The sequence below is a fragment of the Rutidosis leptorrhynchoides genome, chromosome 5 (genome assembly GCF_046630445.1).
Source record: "Rutidosis leptorrhynchoides isolate AG116_Rl617_1_P2 chromosome 5, CSIRO_AGI_Rlap_v1, whole genome shotgun sequence".
NCBI lineage: Eukaryota > Viridiplantae > Streptophyta > Magnoliopsida > Asterales > Asteraceae > Rutidosis > Rutidosis leptorrhynchoides.
In genome coordinates, this window is record NC_092337.1 from 187,645,462 (window position 1) to 187,671,609 (window position 26,148).

Below are 26,148 nucleotides of genomic sequence, written 5' to 3' on the forward strand. Positions count from 1 at the left end.
ATAAAAATCATTCATATGGTGAACACCTGGTAACCGACATTAACAAGATGCATATATATAAGAATATCCCCATCATTCCGGGACACCCTTCGGATATGATATAAATTTCGAAGTACTAAAGCATCCGGTACTTTGGATGGGGTTTGTTAGGCCCAATAGATCTATCCTTAGGATTCGCGTCAATTAGGGTGTCTGTTCCCTAATTCTTAGATTACCAGACTTAATAAAAAGGGGCATATTCGATTTCGATAATTCAACCATAGAATGTAGTTTCACGTACTTGTGTCTATTTTGTAAATCATTTATAAAACCTGCATGTATTCTCATCCCAAAAATATTAGATTTTAAAAGTGGGACTATAACTCACTTTCACAGATTTTTACTTCGTCGGGAAGTAAGACTTGGCCACTGGTTGATTCACGAACCTATAACAATATATACATATATATCAAAGTATGTTTAAAATATATTTACAACACTTTTAATATATTTTGATGTTTTAAGTTTATTAAGTCAGATGTCCTCGTTAGTAACCTACAACTAGTTGTCCACAGTTAGATGTACAGAAATAAATCGATAAATATTATCTTGAATCAATCCACGACCCAGTGTATACGTATCTCAGTATTGATCACAACTCAAACTATATATATTTTGGAATCAACCTCAACCCTGTATAGCTAACTCCAACATTCACATATAGAGTGTCTATGGTTGTTCCGAAATATATATAGATGTGTCGACATGATAGGTCGAAACATTGTATACGTGTCTATGGTATCTCAAGATTACATAATATACAATACAAGTTGATTAAGTTATGGTTGGAATAGATTTGTTACCAATTTTCACGTAGCTAAAATGAGAAAAATTATCCAATCTTGTTTTACCCATAACTTCTTCATTTTAAATCCGTTTTGAGTGAATCAAAATTGCTATGGTTTCATATTGAACTCTATTTTATGAATCTAAACAGAAAAGTATAGGTTTATAGTCGGGAAAATAAGTTACAAGTCGTTTTTGTAAAGGTAGTCATTTCAGTCGAAAGAACGACGTCTAGATGACCATTTTAGAAAACATACTTCCACTTTGAGTTTAACCATAATTTTTGGATATAGTTTCATGTTCATAATAAAAATCATTTTCTCAGAATAACAACTTTTAAATCAAAGTTTATCATAGTTTTTAATTAACTAACCCAAAACAGCCCGCGGTGTTACTACGACGGCGTAAATCCGGTTTTACGGTGTTTTCCGTGTTTCCAGGTTTTAAATCATTAAGTTAGCATATCATATAGATATAGAACATGTGTGTAGTTAATTTTAAAAGTCAAGTTATAAGGATTAACTTTTGTTTGCGAACAAGTTTAGAATTGACTAAACTATGTTCTAGTGATTACGAGTTTAAACCTTCGAATAAGATAGTTTTATATATATGTATCGAATGATGTTATGAACATCATTACTACCTCAAGTTTAGTAGGTAAACCTACTGGAAGTGACAAGAAATGATCTAGCTTCAAAGGATCTTGGATGGCTTGAAAGTTCTTGAAGTAGGATCATGACACAAAAACACGTTCAAGTAAGATTTTTACTCGAATTAAGATAGTTTATAGTTATAGAAATTGAATCAAAGTTTGAATATGAATATTACCTTGAATAAGAAAGATAACCTACTGTATATAACAAAGGTTTCTTGATCTTAGATGATTACTTGGAATGGATTAGAAAGCTTGGAAGTAAATTAGTAAACTTGAAGGGATTTTTGAAGTGTTCTTGAAGTGTTCTTCCTATGATGATTATAGCTTGATTATTGAAGTGATTTTTGATGAAGATGATGATTAACTACTGGAAAAATACGTTCATAATAGTGTGTGTGTGTGTGTGTGTGTTGAGAGAGAATTAGAAAGAGAATTGGAAGTGAAATGGAGTGAATGATGAGTGGTAATTGGTGAGTGGTGAGTGGGGTTAAAAGGAGTTCTAGTTAGTTGAATAGCTCATGGTAGAAGTTAAAATTGATTAGTCATAGATGACATAATCAAGAGTGGAATCCCATGCTAGTTCCTATTGGTGTATACTCATAGTAAGTTCGTTTTGAAGCTGTGTATAATACGGGTAAGAATACGACTAGAATTCTTGATGAAAGAAAAGAATGGAAAAGTAACTGTAACCATTTTCGTTAAGTATGAGTGTTTTGATATATGTCTTGAAGTCTTTCAAAAGTATTTTAATACATCTAAATACACTACATGTATATACATTTTAACTGAGTCGTTAAGTCATCGTTAGTCGTTACATGTAAGTGTTGTTTTGAAACCTTTAAGTTAACGATCTCAATTAATGTTGTTAACCCATTGTTTATTATATCTAATGAGATGTTAAATTATTATATTATCATGATATTATGATATATTAATATATCTTAATATGATATATATACATTTAAATGTCGTTACAACGATAATCGTTACATATATGTCTCGTTTCGAAATCCTTAAGTTAGTAGTCTTGTTTATATGTATATAACTCATTGTTAACATACTTATGGAGATACTTACTTATCATAATCTCATGTTAACCATATGTATATCCATATATATATCGTCATGTCGTTTTTACAAGTTTTAACGTTCGTGAATCGCCGGTCAACTTGGGTGGTCAATTGTCTATATGAAACATATTTCAATTAATCAAGTCTTAACAAGTTTGATTGCTTAACATGTTGGAAACATTTAATCATGTAAATATCAATCTCAATTAATATATATAAACATAGAAAAGTTCGGGTCACTACAGAAGGAGGTTGTTGACAAATCACAAGGACGAAATCTACCTTCAAAGAATCCAAATGATTCGGTGTCTGCTAAAATCCTTAGCAAATACCTTGCTCCTTACTCTAAAACCCTTGCGGACAATATTCTTCATCATCCTCTTATCTTAAATATTCTAAGATATCATCGTATCTTCCATTATAAATATCCTTCATATTTCTGAAGATACTTTCATAACCATTCTTATCTGAAATCATTTATTCCTTCGCGTTATCTGTATCACATCATAAAGAAAACTGTTTTAGTATGATGCCTAGTCTACCAGCACAAGGTAGAAAGTATTCTTCAATTGGCACAGGATGTGTACCCAACAATTCAAGAATATCATGTGACTCAGCATAGAAGAACCAGCATAGCTGGTGAGCAGCATACAACACAAGACAGCTATGCTCCATTACAAGCATAGTAGTTTCCTGAGTGGTCTATATTAATTGTACTATTCAATAGAAGTCAAAGACAATGTTGAATAGAAAAGGACACACGTCGGCGGCTGACAAATGACCTTACAAGACCACATGGGAATGCAGAAGTTTAACGCATGTGCAGACATGTGTTATCCTTTGTCAACGCCTAGGGAACACGACATTCTATTTGTTTAATTAAATAGTGGTGCCAAACCGAATTGGGGTGTTCCTGCAAATAGCTACCAAAGAGGAAAGAAGGGAGCACGCTCTCTAACACAATTGTCCCCACAAGTACAGACATCCTATGTACCAGTAGACAATAGAACAATTACATGGTTAATAGGACTACTATAAATTGATGTATCCACTATTGTAACAAATAGTGGTGTGTGTTTATTTACTTAGAGTCCAAACTTATAATAGCTTAAGAATATCCTCAATAGATATAACTTGGGTAAATCTGTATCAACCAACTATCATTCTGCCAAGGATAGTTGTAATTCTTTATGATTCAATCAATAAAGAATAAACCGTTGAAAATTACATTTGACTCTATTTAATTTACTTGCTTGAATACTAAACCGTTTTACTGATAAGTTAATTAAGAAGAATTGTATTCACCCCCTATACAATACTCATGTTGTTTATCAAGAGACCAACAGATAATGATGATGATAATAATAATAATAATAATAATAATAATAATAATAATAATAATAATAATAATAATAATAATAATAATAATAATAATAATAATAATAATAATAATAATAATAATAATAATAATAATAATAATAATAATAATAATAATAATAATAATAATAATAATAATAATAATAATAATAATAATAATAATAATAATAATAATAATAATAATAATAATAATAATAATAATAATAATAATAATAATAATAATAATAATAATAATAATAATAATAATAATAATAATAATAATAATAATAATAATAATAATAATAATAATAATAATAATAATAATAATAATAATAATAATAATAATAATAATAATAATAATAATAATAATAATAATAATAATAATAATAATAATAATAATAATAATAATAATAATAATAATAATAATAATAATAATAATAATAATAATAATAATAATAATAATAATAATAATAATAATAATAATAATAATAATAATAATAATAATAATAATAATAATAATAATAATAATAATAATAATAATAATAATAATAATAATAATAATAATAATAATAATAATAATAATAATAATAATAATAATAATAATAATAATAATAATAATAATAATAATAATAATAATAATAATAATAATAATAATAATAATAATAATAATAATAATAATAATAATAATAATAATAATAATAATAATAATAATAATAATAATAATAATAATAATAATAATAATAATAATAATAATAATAATAATAATAATAATAATAATAATAATAATAATAATAATAATAATAATAATAATAATAATAATAATAATAATAATAATAATAATAGTGATTCTCACCCACCACTTTTTGATGCATCCATATTTTTGTCTCATTAATTCACAGTTTTACCTCTAAGTTAATCTAGGAAGTTGAACTTATATTATTATTTTAAATATAAGAGTGCTCCCAACCATGACAGCACTTCCTCCAAGACAAGTTAACCATTCAGCGCCACATCAGCACTTCTATCTCACTTCCTTCCTAGGACTAAACCCAAGATAAACACTCCCAACAGTGACACTCCTCCTTCCATATTTTTTATTTTCTTTTTTAATTTTTCTATATTATCAAATAATTATTATATTATTTATATTATAAATTTTAAATAAACAACATAAAACTAGCATTTCATTAAAATTAAAAAAATTACAATGTAACGACCCGACATTGAAAACTGAAATTCGACACTTTTTTTTAAAAGCGGGCAAGGAATCTGGTCAAGCCAGATGCGCGGTGCGCGCAGGCTTGCGCGGCGCGCGCGCTAACGCATGAAACCAGGTCAGTCAGAAATCAAGCAGGGACAAGCATCTGTACTCCCATCTGCGCTACGTGCTACAGAGTGCGCGACTCGCGTTAGTACACGAAGAAGGCTGTTGGACAGTTTTCACACAATAAGCCCAAAACTTTAAAACCCAATTCAACACAACATAAATTCGATTACGGCCAAAAGTAGTTTACATAATTTCAAAGATTAGAGTTTACAAAAGGGCACGATGACCCGTACAACACCAAAGTGTTTTCGACCCATGAGTTTAAATACCAAACAAAAGACGAGCATGGTGTTTGGGATTAAACTACCCAAAACCTAGGTCGAATCACAAAAGCCTCCACTAACAAATCCCAGGAGGTGAAATCTCTAATCCAAACATATACCCTTGCCTTTGTCCACGCCGGAGCCTAAAAATGTAAACGACGAGAGGGGTAAGCTAACGCTTAGTGAGTGCAATAAGTATACACATGCATATATAATATACCTACTTGCAATCATCTACTCACATACCGCAAACATGCTAGCAATATAATATTAGCATACGAACTCCAATTATAAAGCTAACAAACTCCATTACCGCAACTAGCATAAACAATAGTATATACTCCAAAAATATAATATGCTACACTACAATACATACACAAACTATATGGTTAACCATACACACGTCATGGTGCTACCGGTTCCGTGGTTCACACCATACGTAATGCTATGACGCTACCGGCTCCGTGGTTCACGTCACTATGCATTCGAGTCATACTCTTTTATAGTGCTACCGGCTCCGTGGTTCACACTTCGGTGTTACCGGCTCCGTGGTTCACACCTCATTTTATAGTGCTAATGGCTCCATGGTTAACACTTTGATGCTACCGGCTCCGTGGTTCACATCACAACACATGCACCATGATGCTATCGTGGTTCACATTATAGCACACTCGTACACACTATGGCACTCCCGGCTTCGTGGGTCATGCCATAGCATATAAATAAATATACTATATACATACATGCATAAATATCCCACTCACCTTAACGCCAAGGTGATGATTATAATCCGCAAGCCTCAAGCGACGTATCTAATACATTAAGTACCCAAATCAACATACAAACTTGTAGAACTAGCCACTAATACCAAACTCTTGAGCATTTAATGACCCAAATGTATTAAAGGACTCATTTACACCAAAACCGCCCATTAATGGCCAAGACTCATCATAAATCACTAAAAGCTAGTAATTAAAGTCTACTAACATCAGCTAACACAAACTTAGGGTATTTTCATACCCATCTTACCCAACTAGGTCAACCATTATCCATTTGACCTATTTTAACACTTAGACTTATATTTTGGTCAAACTTGCACCCATTAACAATCTTTCATCATTACACATGTGTATTAGTGATCTACAACACAATTAACACTTACAAACCTCAATTTACATGACCAAACCCTAGATTATAACCATTAGGGTTTCTTTACATCAATTTTAACCCAAGTTCACCCATTTAACCCCCAAATGGGTCTTACAAGTCTCAAATGAACAAACCTTAGCTATAAATTAATTAAAAATCAAAACACGGAGTTAAGACTTACCAATACCACCATAACGTAGCTAGAGACGTAGGGAACAACTTTAAAACTCGAGCTTCAACCCGAAATGAGCTTCTTCCTCCTTTGATTGAGCTTTCTCACACTACAACTTCCTCTCTCTCTTGAATTGATGTGGAAGTGATAAGGTAGATGAAAATGAAGTTATGACACCCACCAAACTGATCTTGGGGCCTTAAGCTCCTCCCACATGTGAAAATACCAATTTTCCCCTTTTAAAATATCTAAAAAAGGAGTAAGTGAGCTGTCAGCTCGATCTGCGAGCCGCGCGTGCAGGTGCGCACCGCCCACTTCCCCTTTCACAGATTCCAGCAACTATTTATTTATATACAAAATGTACAATCCGGATTCGGGCCTTACAACTCTCCCCCACTTGATTCGGATTGCGTCCTCGCAATCCAAACCGCATGACAAGCTGGAAGATATACCAAAACGAACTCTTCGGATTCCCACGTAAGCTCGGAAGCTATACTACGACGCCATTGAACTTTAAAAGTTCTCAACTCTTTATTTCTCAACACTTTCACCTTCTCATCAAGTATAGCTATCGGCTCTGCAACATACTCTAACTTGTTGTTTAGCTCGATCTCGTCTAATGGCACCCATGATGAATCATCCGCAAGACACTTACGGAGATGGGAAACATGGAATGTATTATGGATCCCCGCAAGCTCTTCGGATAATTCTAAACGATACACGACTTCACCAACCCGAGCTAAAATTTTAAATGGCCCAATAAACCGAGGAGCTAAGATCTAAACTGGGTATTGGTAACCTGCATAATATGCATAATATGAGGACATTAGTAGATTTTAAAGCACTACAATATATATATATTAATATCTTTATTGTGACTGATATATAAACTATGAATCAAGTTAACATGACTTACACAGTTTTGAAAGCATTGATCGGCCTTATGTCTTGATCGATAAAGACCCGGCATCCATACATTTGGTTACTAACCTGCGGGCCTATTTTGCATACCGAGTATGATATTAAAAGTGTTATTTAGGTATGATTCAATTTAAAAGGTTCTGGTGCATAAAACTATAATAGATTTTATTCTAACCATTAAAATCACGTAGTTTGCAGTTGTTTATGAGGCAGATGATTAAAGACCCATCTTCCCTATGTGCCTCAAGATACTGATAGAGCTGTTCAGCAAGGGTTGACCAAAGCAAACACTTAATACGGGTACCACTGCATTATTAATTCAAACCATTCATCCTTTTAGTAGAGGATAATCGAACCATATATTAATTGAAAAGCAGATACAATTTAAATCAATTATAATGATAGAGTTGTTAAACTAACCCCAAATCACGAAGGAAAAAACTCAGGGACTTCTTCGCAATTCCTTTGTCCCATTTCACTTCGATAGGACTGTTTGCAATCAGCTGCCCCATAACATCTGTTTTAAATTTAACCAATTGTTTATCAATCATATATTGAATGGGTATGTTTATATGATAAGCAAATTAATTACATTGGCTCCAAAGATTGTTTTTCTTACCAAAGGCAGTTAACCCATCAATGTCCCAATCGTTAACACTAACATATGGGACAGGGAAAAAACCATCCTCCCTTATCTCAAAAGGTGCAGCCCTGCGAACAATAGTTTGGCGCATCAAAACAACCTTCCACTCATTGGGTGCCATCCTATAGTTTTTTTCTTCGTACTCGATTACACCAAATCCGGTCAGATCCAAAAAACTACCTTCAACAAATGTTCTACGGAAAAAAGCAATCAACTTCTTTGGAATTGTAGCAGCAATCTTGTTTCCCTATTATATATGGCAAATCCATCGATTAGTAATACATCCAGTACAACAAATACACATTACATTTCGATAGTATGTAAAAACGTAAAAAAATAAATATTGCCTATATTGAATGATAAAGATTGAAAATAATAAAATAAGACAGAATGAAGTTATACCTGTGCATCGATGAACACCATCTCAATAGATGCCAACACATTGGGACTGGTCCAGTAGTTCCTTTCCCAGAGCGAAAAGACTTTGATTCGGATCGAAGGTTTCACCAATTCATTGTTCAACATGTTCAAAGCAACAAATTCTTGGTTGTTAGCCATATGGTTTAATTGTAAAATATGAATTACAGTAAAAGATGAATTGATGGGTCAGTATGAGAGTGAAGAAATGATTGAGCAATGATCGGCTTTTATAGTCCATATTAGACGATTTGGAAAACCTAAAACGGAGGTAAAATCGCTAAACTAGGTTGTTGATACGTGAGATAAGAATGAATCCCCAAATTACGGGATTGTTTGATTGATATTCTGGAGTTGGAAATCAACAGTATTTATTTATTTTTATTTTTTTTGAATCTGAAATTGGATACTGCCGATTATGGAGCTGTAATTTTAGATGAGATTGTATATAAGAAATCTTGTAGAAGAATTAGGGAAGAATGAAATTGAAAGGATTCTTTAAAAGTCAAAGTTTCTTGAGTTTATAGGTTTATAGTTGTTTTCACGGCATAATAGATTATTAGCAGAATTAAATATTTATGTTATAAAAAATTAAATATAAAATAAGTAACAGATCATGCCTAATGTTTGGGAACAAATTAATTAATTAGCATTGAATGAATTTGACTTTTCCTAACTTTTCCTAGTTTCACAATGTAAATCGGTTGTATGTATTTGACTTTTCATTTCATTGTTCCAAATTAAATCGGAATTCCAAATTAAATCGGATGTATTTTATTTAAATCTGTAAATTTGAGTGATTTTAAGGATAGGTTAGTCATTGAGTTAAAGCTTTAAAATTTGGTTTGTAATTAAATTTCGTATTTTGAATTAAGGGTGAGATGATGGTAGTTAGGATTGATCTAATGGTTGGGATTTGTTTTTAGGAAGATTTAATTTAATCAAATTTAACTTTATAATAATACACCATATTTGTTTGTTTTTGCTAAATGAGGATATTCCGACCGGCGAAAGTAGCAGGGTTCCGGTCATCTTTTTGTTCGACGAATACACACTTTAAAATCCAATCGATCCTTGCTTCACCAGAATGGGCTCATCGGAATCCACGCTTCTAAACTCACAGGTAACCTATTAACCTAATTCATTTCAACAATTCAATAAAAAATCCGAATAATTTTAATCACTCTAATCGTTGTTTTTTGTTTTATGTGAAGAAGAGTGAAGATGGAATCACGACCGTCTCTGAACGATTTGAAGATGTGGACCCTGTCCTTCAAAAGCTTCGATCTCTTCAAATTGTTAACTTCTTTTTCATTCATTACTTCAATTCAATTCAATTAACCTGCAAGTCTATTATACTAGAAATCAGTAAATTAGCAATTAGTTCATGTATTACTATGATGTGAGTCACTATTGATATGATCTAATTTTGAAACTGTTGTTGATTCATAATACAATTTGTGAATTTGTGATTGAAAATAATTATGATTATAATTATAATACTTGAGCAGGCATCTCCAATATTCACATCTGCACCAACAGAAAGCAGCTTGACAGATATTTTGGTCAAAAAACAATCAACTTCTTCTAATGCAGGTATGTTAAGCGTTTATAGTTCTACTCGATAATTGCTTGATACTTTACAACTCGCAAATGTTGTTGAATGATATATGGGATAATTTCTTAGGGAACATGTTATATGCACAATGATATACCTTTTTATGATATCATGATATTTATTGATGGTGTACAGAATGCTAATTACGGAATAGCTAATTGTTTTATAGATTGATTTGGTTGATAAAAATGCACTTGATACTGATTTTTTTTTTTTTCCACTTGTGCTTGAGATAGGTATTGTAGATCCGAAGGTGATTTTGGAATTATTCTCAATGTACAAAGAATTGCAAGAAAAACAGGTTCAGAACATCAACAAAAGACAGGTCCGCTTTTCATTTGAACGATAAAAGTGTTTGATCAAGTTTGTTTATAAAAGAAATGATGACTGTTTATAAGTCAACCATGGTTTGTAAGGGTTGGATACAACGCATAGAATGTAAATACACATTCGCTTGTGTCTATTTTTTTGACTTTGTATTTAATGGGGCGGTTTTTGGTATATCTGCAGGAAGAAATAGAAAACAAGATAGAAGTTGCTGATGCTTTGGCGTTAAAACTTTTTCAACGATATAATTATTCTGTTTCAGCAATGAAGACAACAACAACTCACCTATCTGGAGGTATTATCCTACTTGGCTACTTCACAAATCTGATAACTTGGTTAACATTTACTATCTCTACTGAGATATGTTGACTCATGCATCACAATTCTTTTGTTGTGTCATAACTGATAAATTGATAATCTTGTTTAATTAAGATGACTTGATATATTTTCTAGCAGACTTGCTTGTTTAAATAAAGAATTGTTATGACATCGTTTCTCAATAAGGTGCATTTACATTAGGTATATTATAGGCCTTTTAAAGTTTCAAATCCCAAATACTACAAAGTAACTAATAAGAGGAATGAAATTGCTATTTTTGATTTCTTTATCAGTAATAGGAATTTCACTTCATTTCCTTTTTTGTAATTGGTAGATGTATGTCAAATATTTCATAATAAGATCCATAATCGCTTCTCAAATCGTTTGTCCATTTTTCTCTTTGTTGTACCCTGATTCTCTTTTTGTTATATATTTCATTAGATTTATATTCTCTCAAACAACAACAACAACAACAAAACCTAATACCACATGAGTAGTGTATGGGGGAGGTGAGATGCAGACAATCCTTCCCCTATCCGAGAATAAAGACAAGTCATTTCTCCACCCAGAGTGAAACACTCTCAAGATTAGAGAAAGTCATCCCTCTCTTTATTCGACGGATAAAGAGATTGCTTCCGAGAGGACATCCGGCCTTTAAGTAGGAAAAAGTTTTTTTTTTTTTTTTTTTAAATATTAAAAATACAAAATAAAAATAATAATAGACGCCATGAAAATGGTAGAATCAAAATTTACATGGGTTTTAAATCCTGCCTGGAATTTAATTTAGGCTCTAAGAGTCAGTCAAAACGCCAATAAATCGACGATTGTTGTCGACTCAATAGAGCCGTTGTAAAAGTCGGTTTGGGAACTAGTCAGTCTCGACTCGCTCAAAAACGCCTTAAAAGTCTGTCATCGCTAATATGTCGGGTCAAAGCCGGTCAAATTCGGGCTGAGTCAGTCTGAGTAGGTGAAAGTCATAGTTTGGTCAAAATTGTATATTTTTTAAAATTAGATTTTTTGTCATTAACCAAAGGGCTTATAGCCTAGCGGTAATCGAGGCGTCCTTTAATCAAGAAGTTGGGACATCATATAGTTTGTATTAATTGTGGATTAATTCGTGTTGGGTGTGTGAATTGATATTCTAATAAAAAAGATTTTGTGTCATATATCCATGTTCTCAAATCGCGACTTTTATAACCTTGCTCTCAAATTAACTTATACATAATATTGTGCATCAATATAATACTACAATGTAACCTCTTGTTCATCATTATTCATTGTATGTACCAAACGTCTTTTAAGACTATTGATAATCCTTTAATTTTAATCTGTTAAAACAAATGTTGTCAACAACTAACGAGATCAACATGTTGGTTTAAGTTGATGAGTTACAGGTGGAACTTGGAGAGTTGAAAGGAAGGCTAACTGAAGTAATGAGTAATTGTGATAGTTTATGCAACAGAATTACTACTGATGGGCCCGAACCACTTCGCTCGTCTGTTAAACCATTTGCAGCTGCAGCTGCTGATTTAAAACCAACCACAAGCTCTTCTACTTAATGATCGAGAAATACTATTTTTTTCGCTAATTGTTTGTTGTACAGTTACTAGATATTTATTTTAGATTCTAGACACTGGGTGGTGGTTATATACATTGTCGGGCATATACTGGTTAACGATTAGGTTATGTATGTTATGGCTAACTTATAAAATTGGTAGTAGTTAGTTTCGTTGTTGATATTGAGCAATTTAACTACCTTGAGACTCGCTATTTAAAATCGAACTATCTTGTTATAGATAAGTTTGAAACCCAACTCTCGTCCGCTGTTATTTGCCGCTGTTATTTGCGTAAACTGGTCCGCTACCAGAGAGCAAGTCCGAAGTTTCATAACTTGCATTCAAAACTGGGTTACAAAATTTTGACTACAAAATCCATTCCAACTTGCAAAGTTAGGGGTAAATAGAAAGTTGTTTAGAATTTTTGTAACGTATATGAGCTTCTGCATGTATTGGCAATGAAGCATGTAAATTTATCAAGTATAGTCAATCTTCTTTTTACATTTGTGATCTAGCTATTTTCAAAACTTTACAATATAGGAGATTTCTACTTTGCGTATAAATTATTACATGACATAAAGTATCACTTGGTACACAGGCGTCCCGTCGATTCTAATTTTTCGTATGGCCCATGTTCAGTTGATAAAAAATTGGCCTTTTGTATTCCAAAAACTTGTAAACATATGTAAGAATAAGATCAATAAATACTAGAACATTAGGTTAGTTACCGGCATCAGTCATTACAATATTTTTTTCCATAACTACTACATATTGTTAGATTAGATTATAGGCCTTTTGAATTATGAGCCCTGTACAAAAGCACATGTTGAACGCCCTTAAATCCACCCATGACGTGGCATAAACACTACAATAAATAGTTCACACCAATTTTCTTTATTTTTAAATGAATCTACCATCTACCATCTACCATCTTACGGAGTAGTATTTATTTGTATCCTATTCAATTATTTATTTTATCACTCTTTTATAGCTTTAAAGGCCTGTGGATTTCGTTTGTAGACAGTTTTGGTTCTTCAGCGAATAAAAGAACAAATATATATTAAATGTGATCTGCAAAATTCATATACCTCAACTACTTATATACAGTATATAAAAACATTGAATGAAGCTAGTGTTATAAACACCGCAGCAAATTCATTGATTCACATCTTCATTTTTATTTTATTTTTATAATGGATAAAAAAAATTCTCAGAATAAAATAAATTCATCAGGCAATACAAGTTTGGTTGGTCTTGTACGTGTAGAAAATAGTAAATCAATCTCCAACACAAGAATCAAACAATACCTCCATTACTTTATTAAACTCAAGAACAGATTCAATTCTAATTCTACTAATTAATATCACTTTCTCACTGAAATACCTACAAACTTACATATGGGTACAATTAAGAGATCAATCACGAATAAGTTTTTCTACTTATTATGGATTATGGAAGGATGTTGCTTGTTGGCATGTTATTGAGCGAAGGTGGTTTAGTTTATGGACACTTTTAATGCTTCTTCACGAGAAGCATTTTCAGTCGCTGCAAGAGAGACGGTGCATGGTGTCATTTTTGCTTCAGCTGCTACTTGCTTGAATTTTTAATATGACTGTCCAAAAATTAGTAAGTTTATAAATCACTTATAATATATGTGTGCTAATCAAGAATATTGAATATGGTATGCCATTATTGCATTTGTATGGATATTGACATAGTAGATAACAAGTTAAAGCAAGCAACTCAAATGCATTTGGTCATTCGGTACAAGTTTTGCTCATATACAGAGGTTTTAAAGTCGTTAAACTTTTTAAAGTTTCTGTATTTTAAATATCAGTTGATTATTAGTAACATATGTAGTTTTTAACCTTTCCTTTTGACGTCATTATTCATTTGCAATAGATCTGTATGCGCAGACTGTTAGGAGTGGCGTTGGTATGATATTTTGTTAACATAATGCGCAATTATCCGAAGATTCTTCAATAGAAGGTTTGTTCACTTTGACAACAACCATTAACTTAATATTTGTATTGAACTTTCTAACTACTAAAATTTATTAAGTGCACGTTCTGTTGACAAGTACTCAACAAATGCATGCATCAGAATTTGACTATTGTCTTCAAGCATGTACAACCGTCACACGTGGTTACAATGCAGTGATGCACACACTAAATTGCGTAAGATATACAATTTTTATGTTACTAACAATGGAGGGCAAATTCAACTTTTTGGAACTCCACCAACTCACTATTATTTAAACCAGTAAGTAGCATCCTAACTTTTGTAGTTCGCACTCCACATATGCATTCCATCTCTCCAGCTTTTTATAGGCCAATTATGTAGTTTCCTTAAGTTTTCACATTAACATGTCACCTAATCAAGGTTGGAGAACCTGGATATCGGGGAGATCTCTTTTGAACATTTTTGGGGAGATCTCGGCATCTCGAAATAATCTGAGATCTCGGATGTTGACTTGCGTTGACTTTATATATATATATATATATATATATATATATATATATATATATATATATATATATATATATATATATATATATATATATATACGTTTTTACGAAATTTTACAAGAAAATCCTAGAAATTACGAGATATTATAAGAAAATTCGAGAAATTGGCAAGAAAATCTGTGAAATCGTGGCTTTGACGAAGTATGAAATCTGTGAAAATCTGTGAAAATTCGGGATATGGACATCTCGTCTCGGCTGCATTCCAAAAAAGAGATCTTTGGGGAGATAAGGAGTTTTACAACACTGCACCTAATGATCTCTCAAAAACAATGTCCTAAATATGTATACCACATATCAGTATTAATGATTCTCTGAACCCAGTTACTCATAGTCAACAAATGTATCCATTAACTCCATGAATCTTGTAGATACACAATCAAATTTACATAGAATCTAATGCTAGAAATCGACAGGCAATGATATTAAGATGCAACGAAAGAAAAAGTCAAAAACATATTTCCGTTGGTGTAGACGTAAATAAAGATCTTAGAACAAACGTAGACTCAATCTAGAGGCAGAAATCACTAAAACAAGCTTTAATTGAATAAAAACTAACTTTTGGGATCGAAGAATCAAACTTACAAGAGATTAGATCGACACCTAGAGTTGTTATTCGTGTTGGGTATGTTTTAGGATGATTACTAATGGTATATCACGGCTAGGCTTAGTATATAGAGTGTAACATGAAAATGAAACCCGTAACCCATATATATATATATATATATATATATATATATATATATATATATATATATATATATATATATATATATATATATATATATATATATATATATATATATATATAGTATCTACAGTGACCCTCGATTGACAGTCAAGGACTGTCGATCCACCGTCAAGGGATCGACCGTCTCTGCTTGAACACGGTTCTCCTCACGAAACAACAGTTAATTGTCGTACAGAGTAAAGATTTCAGCCTCAGTACAAATTCTCATCCAGACTGGACCTAATACCCTGATTATCTCTTCTTCCTTCTTCCCATCCTTATCCAACACTATGACTACTTCTTCAGAGTGGTCATCATAGTACCACCAGTGGAATCTCGAACTAAATTTCAACGGAATTTTTCTCAAAGGAACCTTCGTCATGGTTTTGGCAAGATTAAACTTCACAATTCGTTGAGATTTCCTCGTTGTAAGATTGTTCCTATAACTAATCTTGGGATATTGCTGTCGAAATCCTTCCAAATTCTTGGATTCAAACGCAATCCTGACCCTCTTCTGAAGTAGGTCATGTATCCCATCATAATCATAGTATAACATCTTCAACCTGGCTATTTGCATGAGCTCAAAATAAGAAAGAGATTTAAACTCATGAAAATATTTGATGTAATTAACGCGAAATTCTCTCTTAATCGCATAAATGTTATATTCTTTGATATAAGCCCGGGCCAAAATGTTTCCTTTGCCAGCTCTTGAGCCTCCTCAATTAATAAACTTCAAGTACTTAGGCTCAACCTTTGGTTTCTTACAATACTTTCTTATCCTCAGCAATATCTTCCACTTTCCTCTAATACTTCTACATTTTCTTTATTTATCTTTACCGACAAAAATCCATCTGACAAGACTTCAGTCTTTCCTTTTTCTTTACACTTCCTATTCAACAACTCATCATTCATTTCAAAATACTCAATAAAACTTGGAAGATCTTCTTTATTAGCATTCAGATATGTAGGATAATCATCTGTCGTTGTATCTTCAAAAAGAACATCGTCAAAATCTCCATCACTAAAACCATTATGAGTTTCTTCATCAGTGGTCTCGTCCTCATATTGCGGACCTGTTGACGAGGCGTCGGCTGTTACACTTTCTTCTTGCTCTTGACGCATCATAGTGTTCAGTTCCTCTTTAGAGAGGTTGTGAGGGATCTCTCCATCCTCTCAGTCATTATAAACAATGGAATGGTATAGTTCATCCCGCATATCAAGAAAATCACATGAAGTATTAGAAATCTTAAGAGAAGTTAATAACATTGGATTCTCCTTGGTTCCTGGTGCAACTACTAGCTGATTTTCATGTCCAATTTAGGTTCATTCTCCCCTTTTTCCCTTAAATCATCAAAACCATCAACTTCTTCTTCTTCCACAAGTTCAACCATCTAAAACTTTTCATCCTAATGATCCATTCTCAACTTCACAGGTCGATTTGAGCAGACACAATCATCAAATTCGGACTTTCAAATGTTTTTTTTAATTTCAATAAATCATCCTTCTGTTCATTCATAAGATTTTTCAATCATACGATCTCATCACCCTTAGCTCTGTTTCAGCTTAATGTTTGAAAAGTTTTTCCTCCATTTCATTCTTAAACTTTAGCTAATCAGATATCGATTTCAACAGAATATTAGTAAAAAAATTGAACAACTAATGGATTGAAAATTGTACCAGTACCACTTGGAGTCATCTGTAGTACATGTGGAGTTGAAGTGTAAAATGTATGTTGTGATGTCTAGTGTGGGTTTATATGTGATTGTCGGTGTTGTTGTAGCTGAGATCCAAGTTAAGTCTCAGAAGTAGATTCAGTAGATGGCTTCACAATTAGATTAAACTTTTTCCTTTTTGGTTTAGGTTTCGTTGTAATTTGAGAGCCTTCAGCCCCAAGTTGTTTCCTCATTTTCAACTCAAACAAACATGCAACAATTTCATTAAGTATAAACATAGTTAATCATACATACTATCTAAATTACAAAATTTTAAACTACATATTAGTTAACACATTATCTAAAGTGCAATAATTGTTCCAGTTTAACATCTTCAGTGACTGGCCACTCATCCACAATATCATCACCTAAGAATAGCTCATTTAATAGTACAACATATGGAAAGGTCTACCCAAATCCTCTTGGAGTCCAACCATTCTTCTTGCCACAATTAGGTTAGGTTCACCTTAATTCTTTCATTCATGCACATCAAAATTAAAGCTTCCGTCACAAACATTTCGTCATCATCATTATCATCCTTGAACATAACGTTTTTCTTGATCACCATCAAGAATGATTGGTATTCATCACGAATATCTCCATTTCTGATTATAACAAGACCTCGGTTGATAACTGTGTACTCTCGTCTGCAAAGACCCATCACAAATCTGTAAACATGGGACCAGGAGCTTGTATTATGTTCATGCTTTCACTATAGAACTTGTGCCCATTATCAGGCACAACAAGGATATCCGCAAACTCTTCCAAAGTCTAGTTGTATGAAGTAACAAACAAATTAATATGAAAACTTTTGTTCTTTTGTTCATTGAAGACATAAATTATGTAAAACTCCCTAACAAGCTGTAGAACGAACTATGTCTTCAATGAACAAAATAGAAAAAGCGTTCATATTACATTCCACAGTTTGTCAGTGAGTATTACACAAATTATGTCTTCAATGAAAAAAAGAACAAAAGCATTAATATTAATATGTTTGGTACTTCATATAACTAGACTTCAAAATAGTTTAATGAGCTCTTTGTTGTGCCAGATAATGGGCTCAAGTTCTACAGTGAAAGTAAGAACATGAGACAAGCTCCCGATCCCAGGTTTACAGCCTTTGGATTCGTGATGGGTCTTTGTAGATGAGAGTACCCCTTCACCAACCAAGGACCTTATATAATCAGATATGGAGATTTTCATGATGAATACCAAACACTCTTGATGATGATCAAGAAAAATGTTATGTTCGGGGATAATGATGATGATGATGATGACGAACTATTTGTGAGTGAATATTTCATTTTAATGTGTATGATTGAATGAATCAAGGTGAACATGACATATGTGGTGGCAAGAATGATGGTTGAACTCTTAAGAGATTCGAGAAGACCTTTGCCAATACGTTGTATTGTTAAATGAGCTGTTCTGGGGTGAGGATATTGTGGATAAGTAGCCAGTTACCGAAGAGTTTGAAACTGAAACAATTATTGCACTTTAGATGATGTGTCAACCAATCCGTGGTTAAAAATTTTGTAATTCGGATAGTCTGTGTAGTTAACTATGTTTGTACTTAAACTTACTTTTAAATCTATGTCTGTATTGGAAAAACTTACGCTACATAGATGTATAGTATTTTAAACCATGAAATTATCAGTATGTGTACATGAAATTTCCTCGTGGTGTTTGATGATTACATGTTAGTCTAATGTCATGTTTATCTTATGATAGACGAATGCTCTTTCTAATTCGGATTTTTGCAGTTTACTACAAAATGTCAGAAGCTGAACAATTGAGTTCTACTACAGCTTCAGCTTTCGGTGCAGAACCAGTGACCATGTCAAAGGATCTTCCGGCACTTGAAGCTTACGAATAGAATAACCTTCTAGCATGTTTTAATGATACTGGCCCAAATTCCAAAATTTTCAAAGGTTTCATAGAGTTTCTGAATAGGTCACAAATTATGAAAGCCATTTCAATTTCGTGTATTCCGTATTATTCTCACCAGAAAGATTCCTGGAAGAATGCAGCCGTGGATACTGAAAAAGGCAAGAAATTCATTAAGAGAGGAAATTGGACAATTATCAAAATCACACCTCAAATAATCTGAGAGAAAATTGATTTCGAGGATTTAATTGATATGCTAACAAAGTTGCTTAAAATGAAGGTTAGATGTTGTATACTAAGATGAGGATACTAGGTAATGTAGAGAAAGGGGGTGTTAAAGGAACTAGTTTCGACTGTGTAGTATCAGTGTTTGTCAGTTGTAGTGGTTCTATGTTTGAGTGCATTGAAAAAAAGGATTTGATGAATTAAATTAAATATTCTGGTGTGTGATTGCTTCATTGGTATTGAAGGTTGACTTTAGTTTCTATGAGTTAGTTTTTAAGTTTATGGTGGACGATGTTAATAACCAGAGCCACCTTGTGTACCTAAGAATTTTGCAAATCATTATCAATAAACAAGCTCATTGATTGCTAAAAGCAAAGAATGATGTGATCATGCTAAAACACATGAAATATCTATTGTTTAATCTTATTAATCATAAGAAGTCTGACAATAATAGGAAGTTGATTTGTCACTTGGTTAGAGAAAACTATCAATGTCCACCCCGTAAGCAATGGAGAAATACTAACAGCAACTCGGGAACTGAACCTGCATTAGAAATCAAAAATGATGAAGAAGTTGATCAGCCTGTCTGTAACTGACCTATGACTAGTGAAAATGTGACTAGACTTGTAGATGAAGCTGATGACGAGGATCTTGAGGAAATTGATCCGAGTTTTTTGAATTGAAAACGATGAAATATGTTAAAGCCGAAGGCTGTAAAATTACAATGAAACCTAAACAAAAATAGCATAAGTTTAAACTCGTTTTGAAGCCATCTGTTGGATCTAATTTTGAGACTCAAACTTGGATCTCAGTAACAACAACAACAATCACAACTAAACTCACAACAGATCTCACAACAGACAAGTTGCCAATTCAATTCCACCTGTATCACATGACTCCAAGTGGAACTGGTGCAATTTTTTATCGATGTGTAAAATCGTATATATAAAATTAGAAAAAGAAAGTATCGGTTAATTAGTATTACACACTCACGGGCAGTGTACCTGATCGTGTAGTAGGAAAGATTATGGTAAATCCAAGATCATTCCAAGGACAATATAAAGCTCAAATCAAGATTGTAAATAAAAGTAATTAAGCTATTGAAAAAATAGAAATAAAACAAGTACATATTTTAATTGGTTTTCGTTTAACGATCGGCGAATTAAGGAACAATGAATAAGTGAAGATAATATTTTTGGTATTTCCCAAATTAAGAAAAATAGAATATTGGAAGCGGATAAGATAGTTTTGATATCAAATAAAAACAGATGTTCATCTAAACCTTTTACCCTCGGTGTTGGATGTTTTTATTATCTCTTCTCCGAACTGAATCTACGCATATCGAATTCAGTAATACTTGTTTCCTCTTTTCCATTGCTTCAGATTCGGGATTTGATTAGATAACGTTAAAACTTTGTTTGGAAGTAAGAAACGAAATTAGGATTTGGCCGAAAAAGATGGAGCTTTCTCTAGGTCTTTCTTTAAGTCGCGACTAAATGTATAATGCATGTAAATTCCTTGATCAATTCACTAAGAGTTCTCTCTAATGAAATTACAAACTCAATTACAAGATGCAGGGTTCCCTGACCACTCAGAACTCTTTGTTTGTAACCAATTAATTTAACTATGATGAAGATTCGAATCACAATTGTGCCGGTGTTTGCTACACACAATTTAAGCCTATATATATCTAATATTGCATTCAATTTACCTCCTTGGCATGGTTAAGCAATTTACCTCCTTGGCATGGTTAAGCTCACAATTAATTAAGACCAATTTATTACAAATTAATGTAATCAATTAACAAGAGTTCTCTTTTTCAATAACATACATCAATCAATTTACTACAAACGATTAAATTTCAATAAAATTGGTTCTTTGATTCTAACATCAAAATGATCATGCAAATATCAAATAATCAAAAAGATAACATCCACCACCTTGATTATTAGTCTAGATGAACATTGAAAGTTTAGCCTACAATCATGGCTAAAACCAAAATCACATATAAATATGAAGAAGAATTCATTGTATATGACAAAGAAATCAACCTAGTAGAATAAGCAATCTCGAATGATGAACGGATAGTAGCTTGTTTCCGGTAAGGAGAAGATGATAGAATGATGTTTGAGGTCTCTAAAAATCACCAAAATTTGCCTCTTGCAGCTCCAAAAATAGCCAAGTGTAAGTTATGAATATTAAGGTTAGAAAATGTGATATAAACTCCACCGAATCTGTTTTCCCTGAAATATGCGCGTCGTGCCAAGATTCACGCGTCATGCCGTAAAGATAAAAACTTGTGCGTCATGCAGAAAAATGCGTGGCACGCCCCTGTTCTTCATTTAGAACTTCTAATGAATCAACAACTTCGACATTAAATTTCCCTTGTGTTGCGCGACGCGGTGAGAATTTTCTCGACACGTCGTAGTACTGTTTCCTGGTCTTCTTAAAAAATTCTAACACTTTGAATCCAAATCGACCTGAAACTAATCATGATGATATTTTAGTGCAGAAAATATCTATAAAACCATAAAAACTTAGAATAAAGCACCTCTTGATGTTAATCACCAAATCTTCAATAAATCACTCAACAAGGTCTTCAAAATGGCTTGAAGTTAAGAACAATCCTTTTGATATTACGAGAAATACATTTCCAAAATGAGAAATATAAAATCACCCCACACTTGATCCTTGCTTGTCCTCAAACAATCTGACTCGAAAAAAATATTACTCAGCAAGAACCAACATACCCGGAGTGCATCTTCAAAAACGAAACCAAAAGAACCTCGAAACATAACGCCAATAGATTCAACATCATAGAACATGACAAGAGAACCTGTGTACAAATTTCATACTATGATATTGTTATTATACTAGAAGCATTTTCATTAATTACAAAATTACCATAAGCTCCAACGGGTGAAACTTAATTGAAAGGGTAGGTGTGCCATCTACAGTTGTCTTCGTGTTCAAGACAATGACACTACTCCCACATGCTACCGTTTATCTCTTGTGATATAGAGTAAGTACAATTAGAAGAAAGTTCATGGTTACAGTCCCATGTGACTTGATACAACCCTTTTAGCTTAGGCCCCAATTAGCTCTCATTTCTAGTTTTAGCCCCAAGAACGCTCTAGTGTACAGTGTAACCACGCCTTAAGGCGTATGCATTCAAAGTTTTCCCCGTAACGAACAACCACACGGACAACATACTAGCCTAGTATATTATATTTTGGTAAACTACCTCTCTATTGCCTGAGAAGCGATGCGAAAGCACTTGTCAATTGTGAGAGTTTAGTGTCATCTACAGCCAATCTAGTAATGATCAACGACAATAGAACAAGTATCAAACCCTAAAAAAATTTCCGGGATAGGAGAAAGATGGGAATAATACAAGAATGACATTTTGTACCACTAAATTATGGGGTGAAAACTGCGAAGACAAAGCTATCACGGAGTACGAATCCTGCTCCAGCTTAAACTATAATCAGTCTTGCACCGGACAGCGGTCCGAATTAAACCTACTAAGCAAATTCGATTTGGAGTTCAAGACCCTCTCTTCCCACGGTACCTTTATACCATAATATGATATTGGTATGAAATCATATAGTTTAGGAAGTCTACTATTGTCATACCCCCAAATTGGGCCGGGGAAATATGACTTCACAATATCACAACACAAGTATGTATAAACGAGAACGACTCTATATGAGACGTTTTTAATGTAAACCAATATATTAAAGCAGCGGAAATATGATGTCATTTACAATAAGTGTTTTAATGCAATAATATGAATGTATAAATGCGGACTCCAAAAGCAGCAAAGTCCAAATAGCAACTAATCTTTAGCAATCTTCACCTGAGACAAAACATGCTTAAAGTGTCAACCAAAAATGGTTGAGTAAACAACATAGGTTTAACAATTATAATAAATTTTTAGACCACAAGATTTAGTTATCAAAAGTAAATGCTGAAGTTATGATATCGAGACGTAAACAAAGTTACCCCAGGACACCTTGAACTGTCAGTGTCGTTTAATCATTATTATGTAACCAAAGACCAACGGTCAAATAGTTAGAGACGTCACTCTCAATAGCGCTATTCACAATAACTAAGCTTACCTTTATACGTAGCAATTAACGATATCATGGTAGGGATTTAGCATGAATCAAAGCATGTCAGCACAGTTAAACAGTTTTCAGGTACTTGTGTCTAAGCGTAAAACAGTTTGAAAGCAAGCATGTGTCTCACTCCAAAGTTTATAAAACAGTTAAGAAATAGTAAAAAGAGGGGATATGAAGTTCACCTTAATAGCTGATAAGGCTAAAAAGGAACAAATATTTCATAGCAATATCCCTCCTAAATAATAGGTTTTCATATGTAATTGTATTATATTTTCATTGTAATTGTTTAAATAAATAAGTGCGAAGACAAAAGGCAAAAACGAAGATTTGAAGACACAAACGTCCAAAAAGCTCAAATGTACAAGATACGATTCAAAAGGTTCAATTTATTGATGAAAAACGTCTAAAAATGACAAGAATACAAGTTACAAAACGCAAAGTACAACTATCAACGCCCGACGTAATGGACCAAAAATTACAAGTCTACTATGCACAAGAATATAATATAATATATAAATAATTATATTAATTATTTATATTTTATATTTATATATAAAATATGTCGACAAGCAAGGTTCCAAAATTATGTGAGCTGGATTTTCAAACTCCACGACTCGCGGAGTTTGCAGGCTTAAAACTCCATGACTCGCGGAGCTGCAAAAATCAGAAATGCCTATAAAAGGCCATGCATTCTGCCGAGTTTAAAAATATAATAAATAATAATAATAATACTCTGTAATAAATAAATAAATAAATAAATATATATAATATATAGTATAGGGTAGTTTTATATTAGATTAGTTCGGGTTATGTAATGGTTATTTTACGGGTTTTTGAAGTCGAAATTCTGTCCGTGTAACACTACGCGATAAATACTCAATGTAAGTTATGTTCTCCTTTTTAAATTAATGTCTCGTAACTAAGTTATTATTATACTTATTTAATACCAAAGTAATCATGATGTTGGGCTAAAAATATTAAAATTAGGTAATTGGGCTTTGTACCATAATTGGGGTTTGGATAAAAGAACGACACTTGTGGAAATTAGACTATGGGCTATTAATGGGTTTTATATTAACTAAACAATACCTTGTTAATTTAATATACAAACTTATAATTTGACGTACTTATATATAACCACATACGCTTGACTGGGTACGGTGGGCGGGATATCTATAAATACCAATAATTATTCATTTTACCGGACACGGAACTGGATTAATAGTTAATAGACTTGTTGAAACAGGGGTGAATTACATTCAAGGGTAATTGGTGTAATTGTTAACAAAGTAGTAAAACCTTGGTTTACACGCAGTCGATAACCTGGTGTATTCATTAAACAAAGTATTAAAACCTTGTTACAATTCGAATCCCCAATTAGTTGGAATATTTGACTTCGAGAATAAGAATAATTTGACGAAGGCTTTCGCTCTTTATATTTATGACTGATGGACTATTATGGACAAATCCGTATGGACATATTAAATAATCCAGGACAAAGGACAATTAACCCATGGGAATAAACTAAAAATCAACACGTCAAACATCATGATTACGGAAGTTTAAATAAGCATAATATATTTTATTTCATATTTCCTCGTACTTTTATTTATTGTCATTTTAATTATTGTTATTTATTTTATATTGTTAGTTAAATATCGTCATTTACTTTACGCTTCGCTTAAAATATAAAATCGACAAACCGGTCATTAAACGGTAAAACCCCCTTTTATATATTATTAATATATTATATTTTATACGAATATAATTGTTTAAAATATAGTGTGAAGTAAGCCAGCTCCCTGTGGAACGAACCGGACTTACTAAAAACTACACTACTCTACGATTAGGTACACTGCCTATAGTGTTGTAGCAAGGTTTAGGTATATCCCATTTGTAAATAAATAATTAAAACTTGTGTAATATTTCGTCGTATTTCGTATTTAAATTAATACTATTTCATATACACCTCGCATAACACCAAGTTTTTGGCGCCGCTGCCGGGGAAGTCGGCGAAACTCTATATTTTTAATTTATTTTTGTATAAATATATTTATATATATTTTTAGAAAAACAATATAAAATTATAAAATAAAAAAAACCGAAAATGCAAACTCCGCGACTTGCGGAATTTTAGGGCACGTGGCAACCCGACTCGCAGAGCCACCCTGACGCGCCTGCAGAAACCCTAAATTTGCATTTATTACGAAGTTTTAATTATTATTATTAATTATTTAGTATTTAGGGTTAATTAATTTATTATTTAGTTTAAGTTTTAATTAATTTGTAATAATTAATTTTAATTAGTTTTATTTAAATTGTAAAATT

General features: G+C 32.4%; 2 protein-coding genes across 5 annotated transcripts; one reads left to right on the top strand and one right to left on the bottom strand.

The window, feature by feature from the left end:
- Positions 1–2,975: 2,975 nt before the first annotated feature.
- LOC139850496 (uncharacterized) lies at positions 2,976–9,195 on the bottom strand. 3 transcript variants are annotated; one of them, XM_071840067.1, is made up of 7 exons: positions 8,784–9,195; positions 8,358–8,628; positions 8,159–8,255; positions 7,914–8,044; positions 7,734–7,815; positions 6,827–7,616; positions 2,976–3,044 (listed from the first exon to the last, which is right to left on the bottom strand). In XM_071840067.1, exons 1-6 carry the CDS (start codon positions 8,937–8,939, stop codon positions 7,565–7,567), a joined length of 789 nt encoding a protein of 262 aa, XP_071696168.1. In that variant the 5' UTR covers positions 8,940–9,195; the 3' UTR covers positions 2,976–3,044; positions 6,827–7,564. The 3 variants fall into 3 exon arrangements, with proteins under 3 accessions (XP_071696168.1, XP_071696167.1, XP_071696166.1); XM_071840066.1 differs by lacking the exon at positions 2,976–3,044 and adding an exon at positions 5,420–5,639; XM_071840065.1 differs by lacking the exon at positions 2,976–3,044 and adding an exon at positions 6,266–6,308.
- Positions 9,196–9,608: 413 nt separating this feature from the next.
- LOC139847817 (uncharacterized) lies at positions 9,609–12,819 on the top strand. 2 transcript variants are annotated; one of them, XM_071837539.1, is made up of 6 exons: positions 9,609–9,921; positions 10,013–10,096; positions 10,310–10,394; positions 10,653–10,741; positions 10,927–11,038; positions 12,442–12,819. In XM_071837539.1, the coding sequence occupies exons 1-6, from the start codon at positions 9,886–9,888 to the stop codon at positions 12,618–12,620; spliced, it is 585 nt and encodes a 194-aa protein (XP_071693640.1). In that variant the 5' UTR covers positions 9,609–9,885; the 3' UTR covers positions 12,621–12,819. The 2 variants fall into 2 exon arrangements, with proteins under 2 accessions (XP_071693640.1, XP_071693641.1); XM_071837540.1 differs by having other exon boundaries at positions 9,610–9,921; positions 10,016–10,096.
- Positions 12,820–26,148: the final 13,329 nt, after the last annotated feature.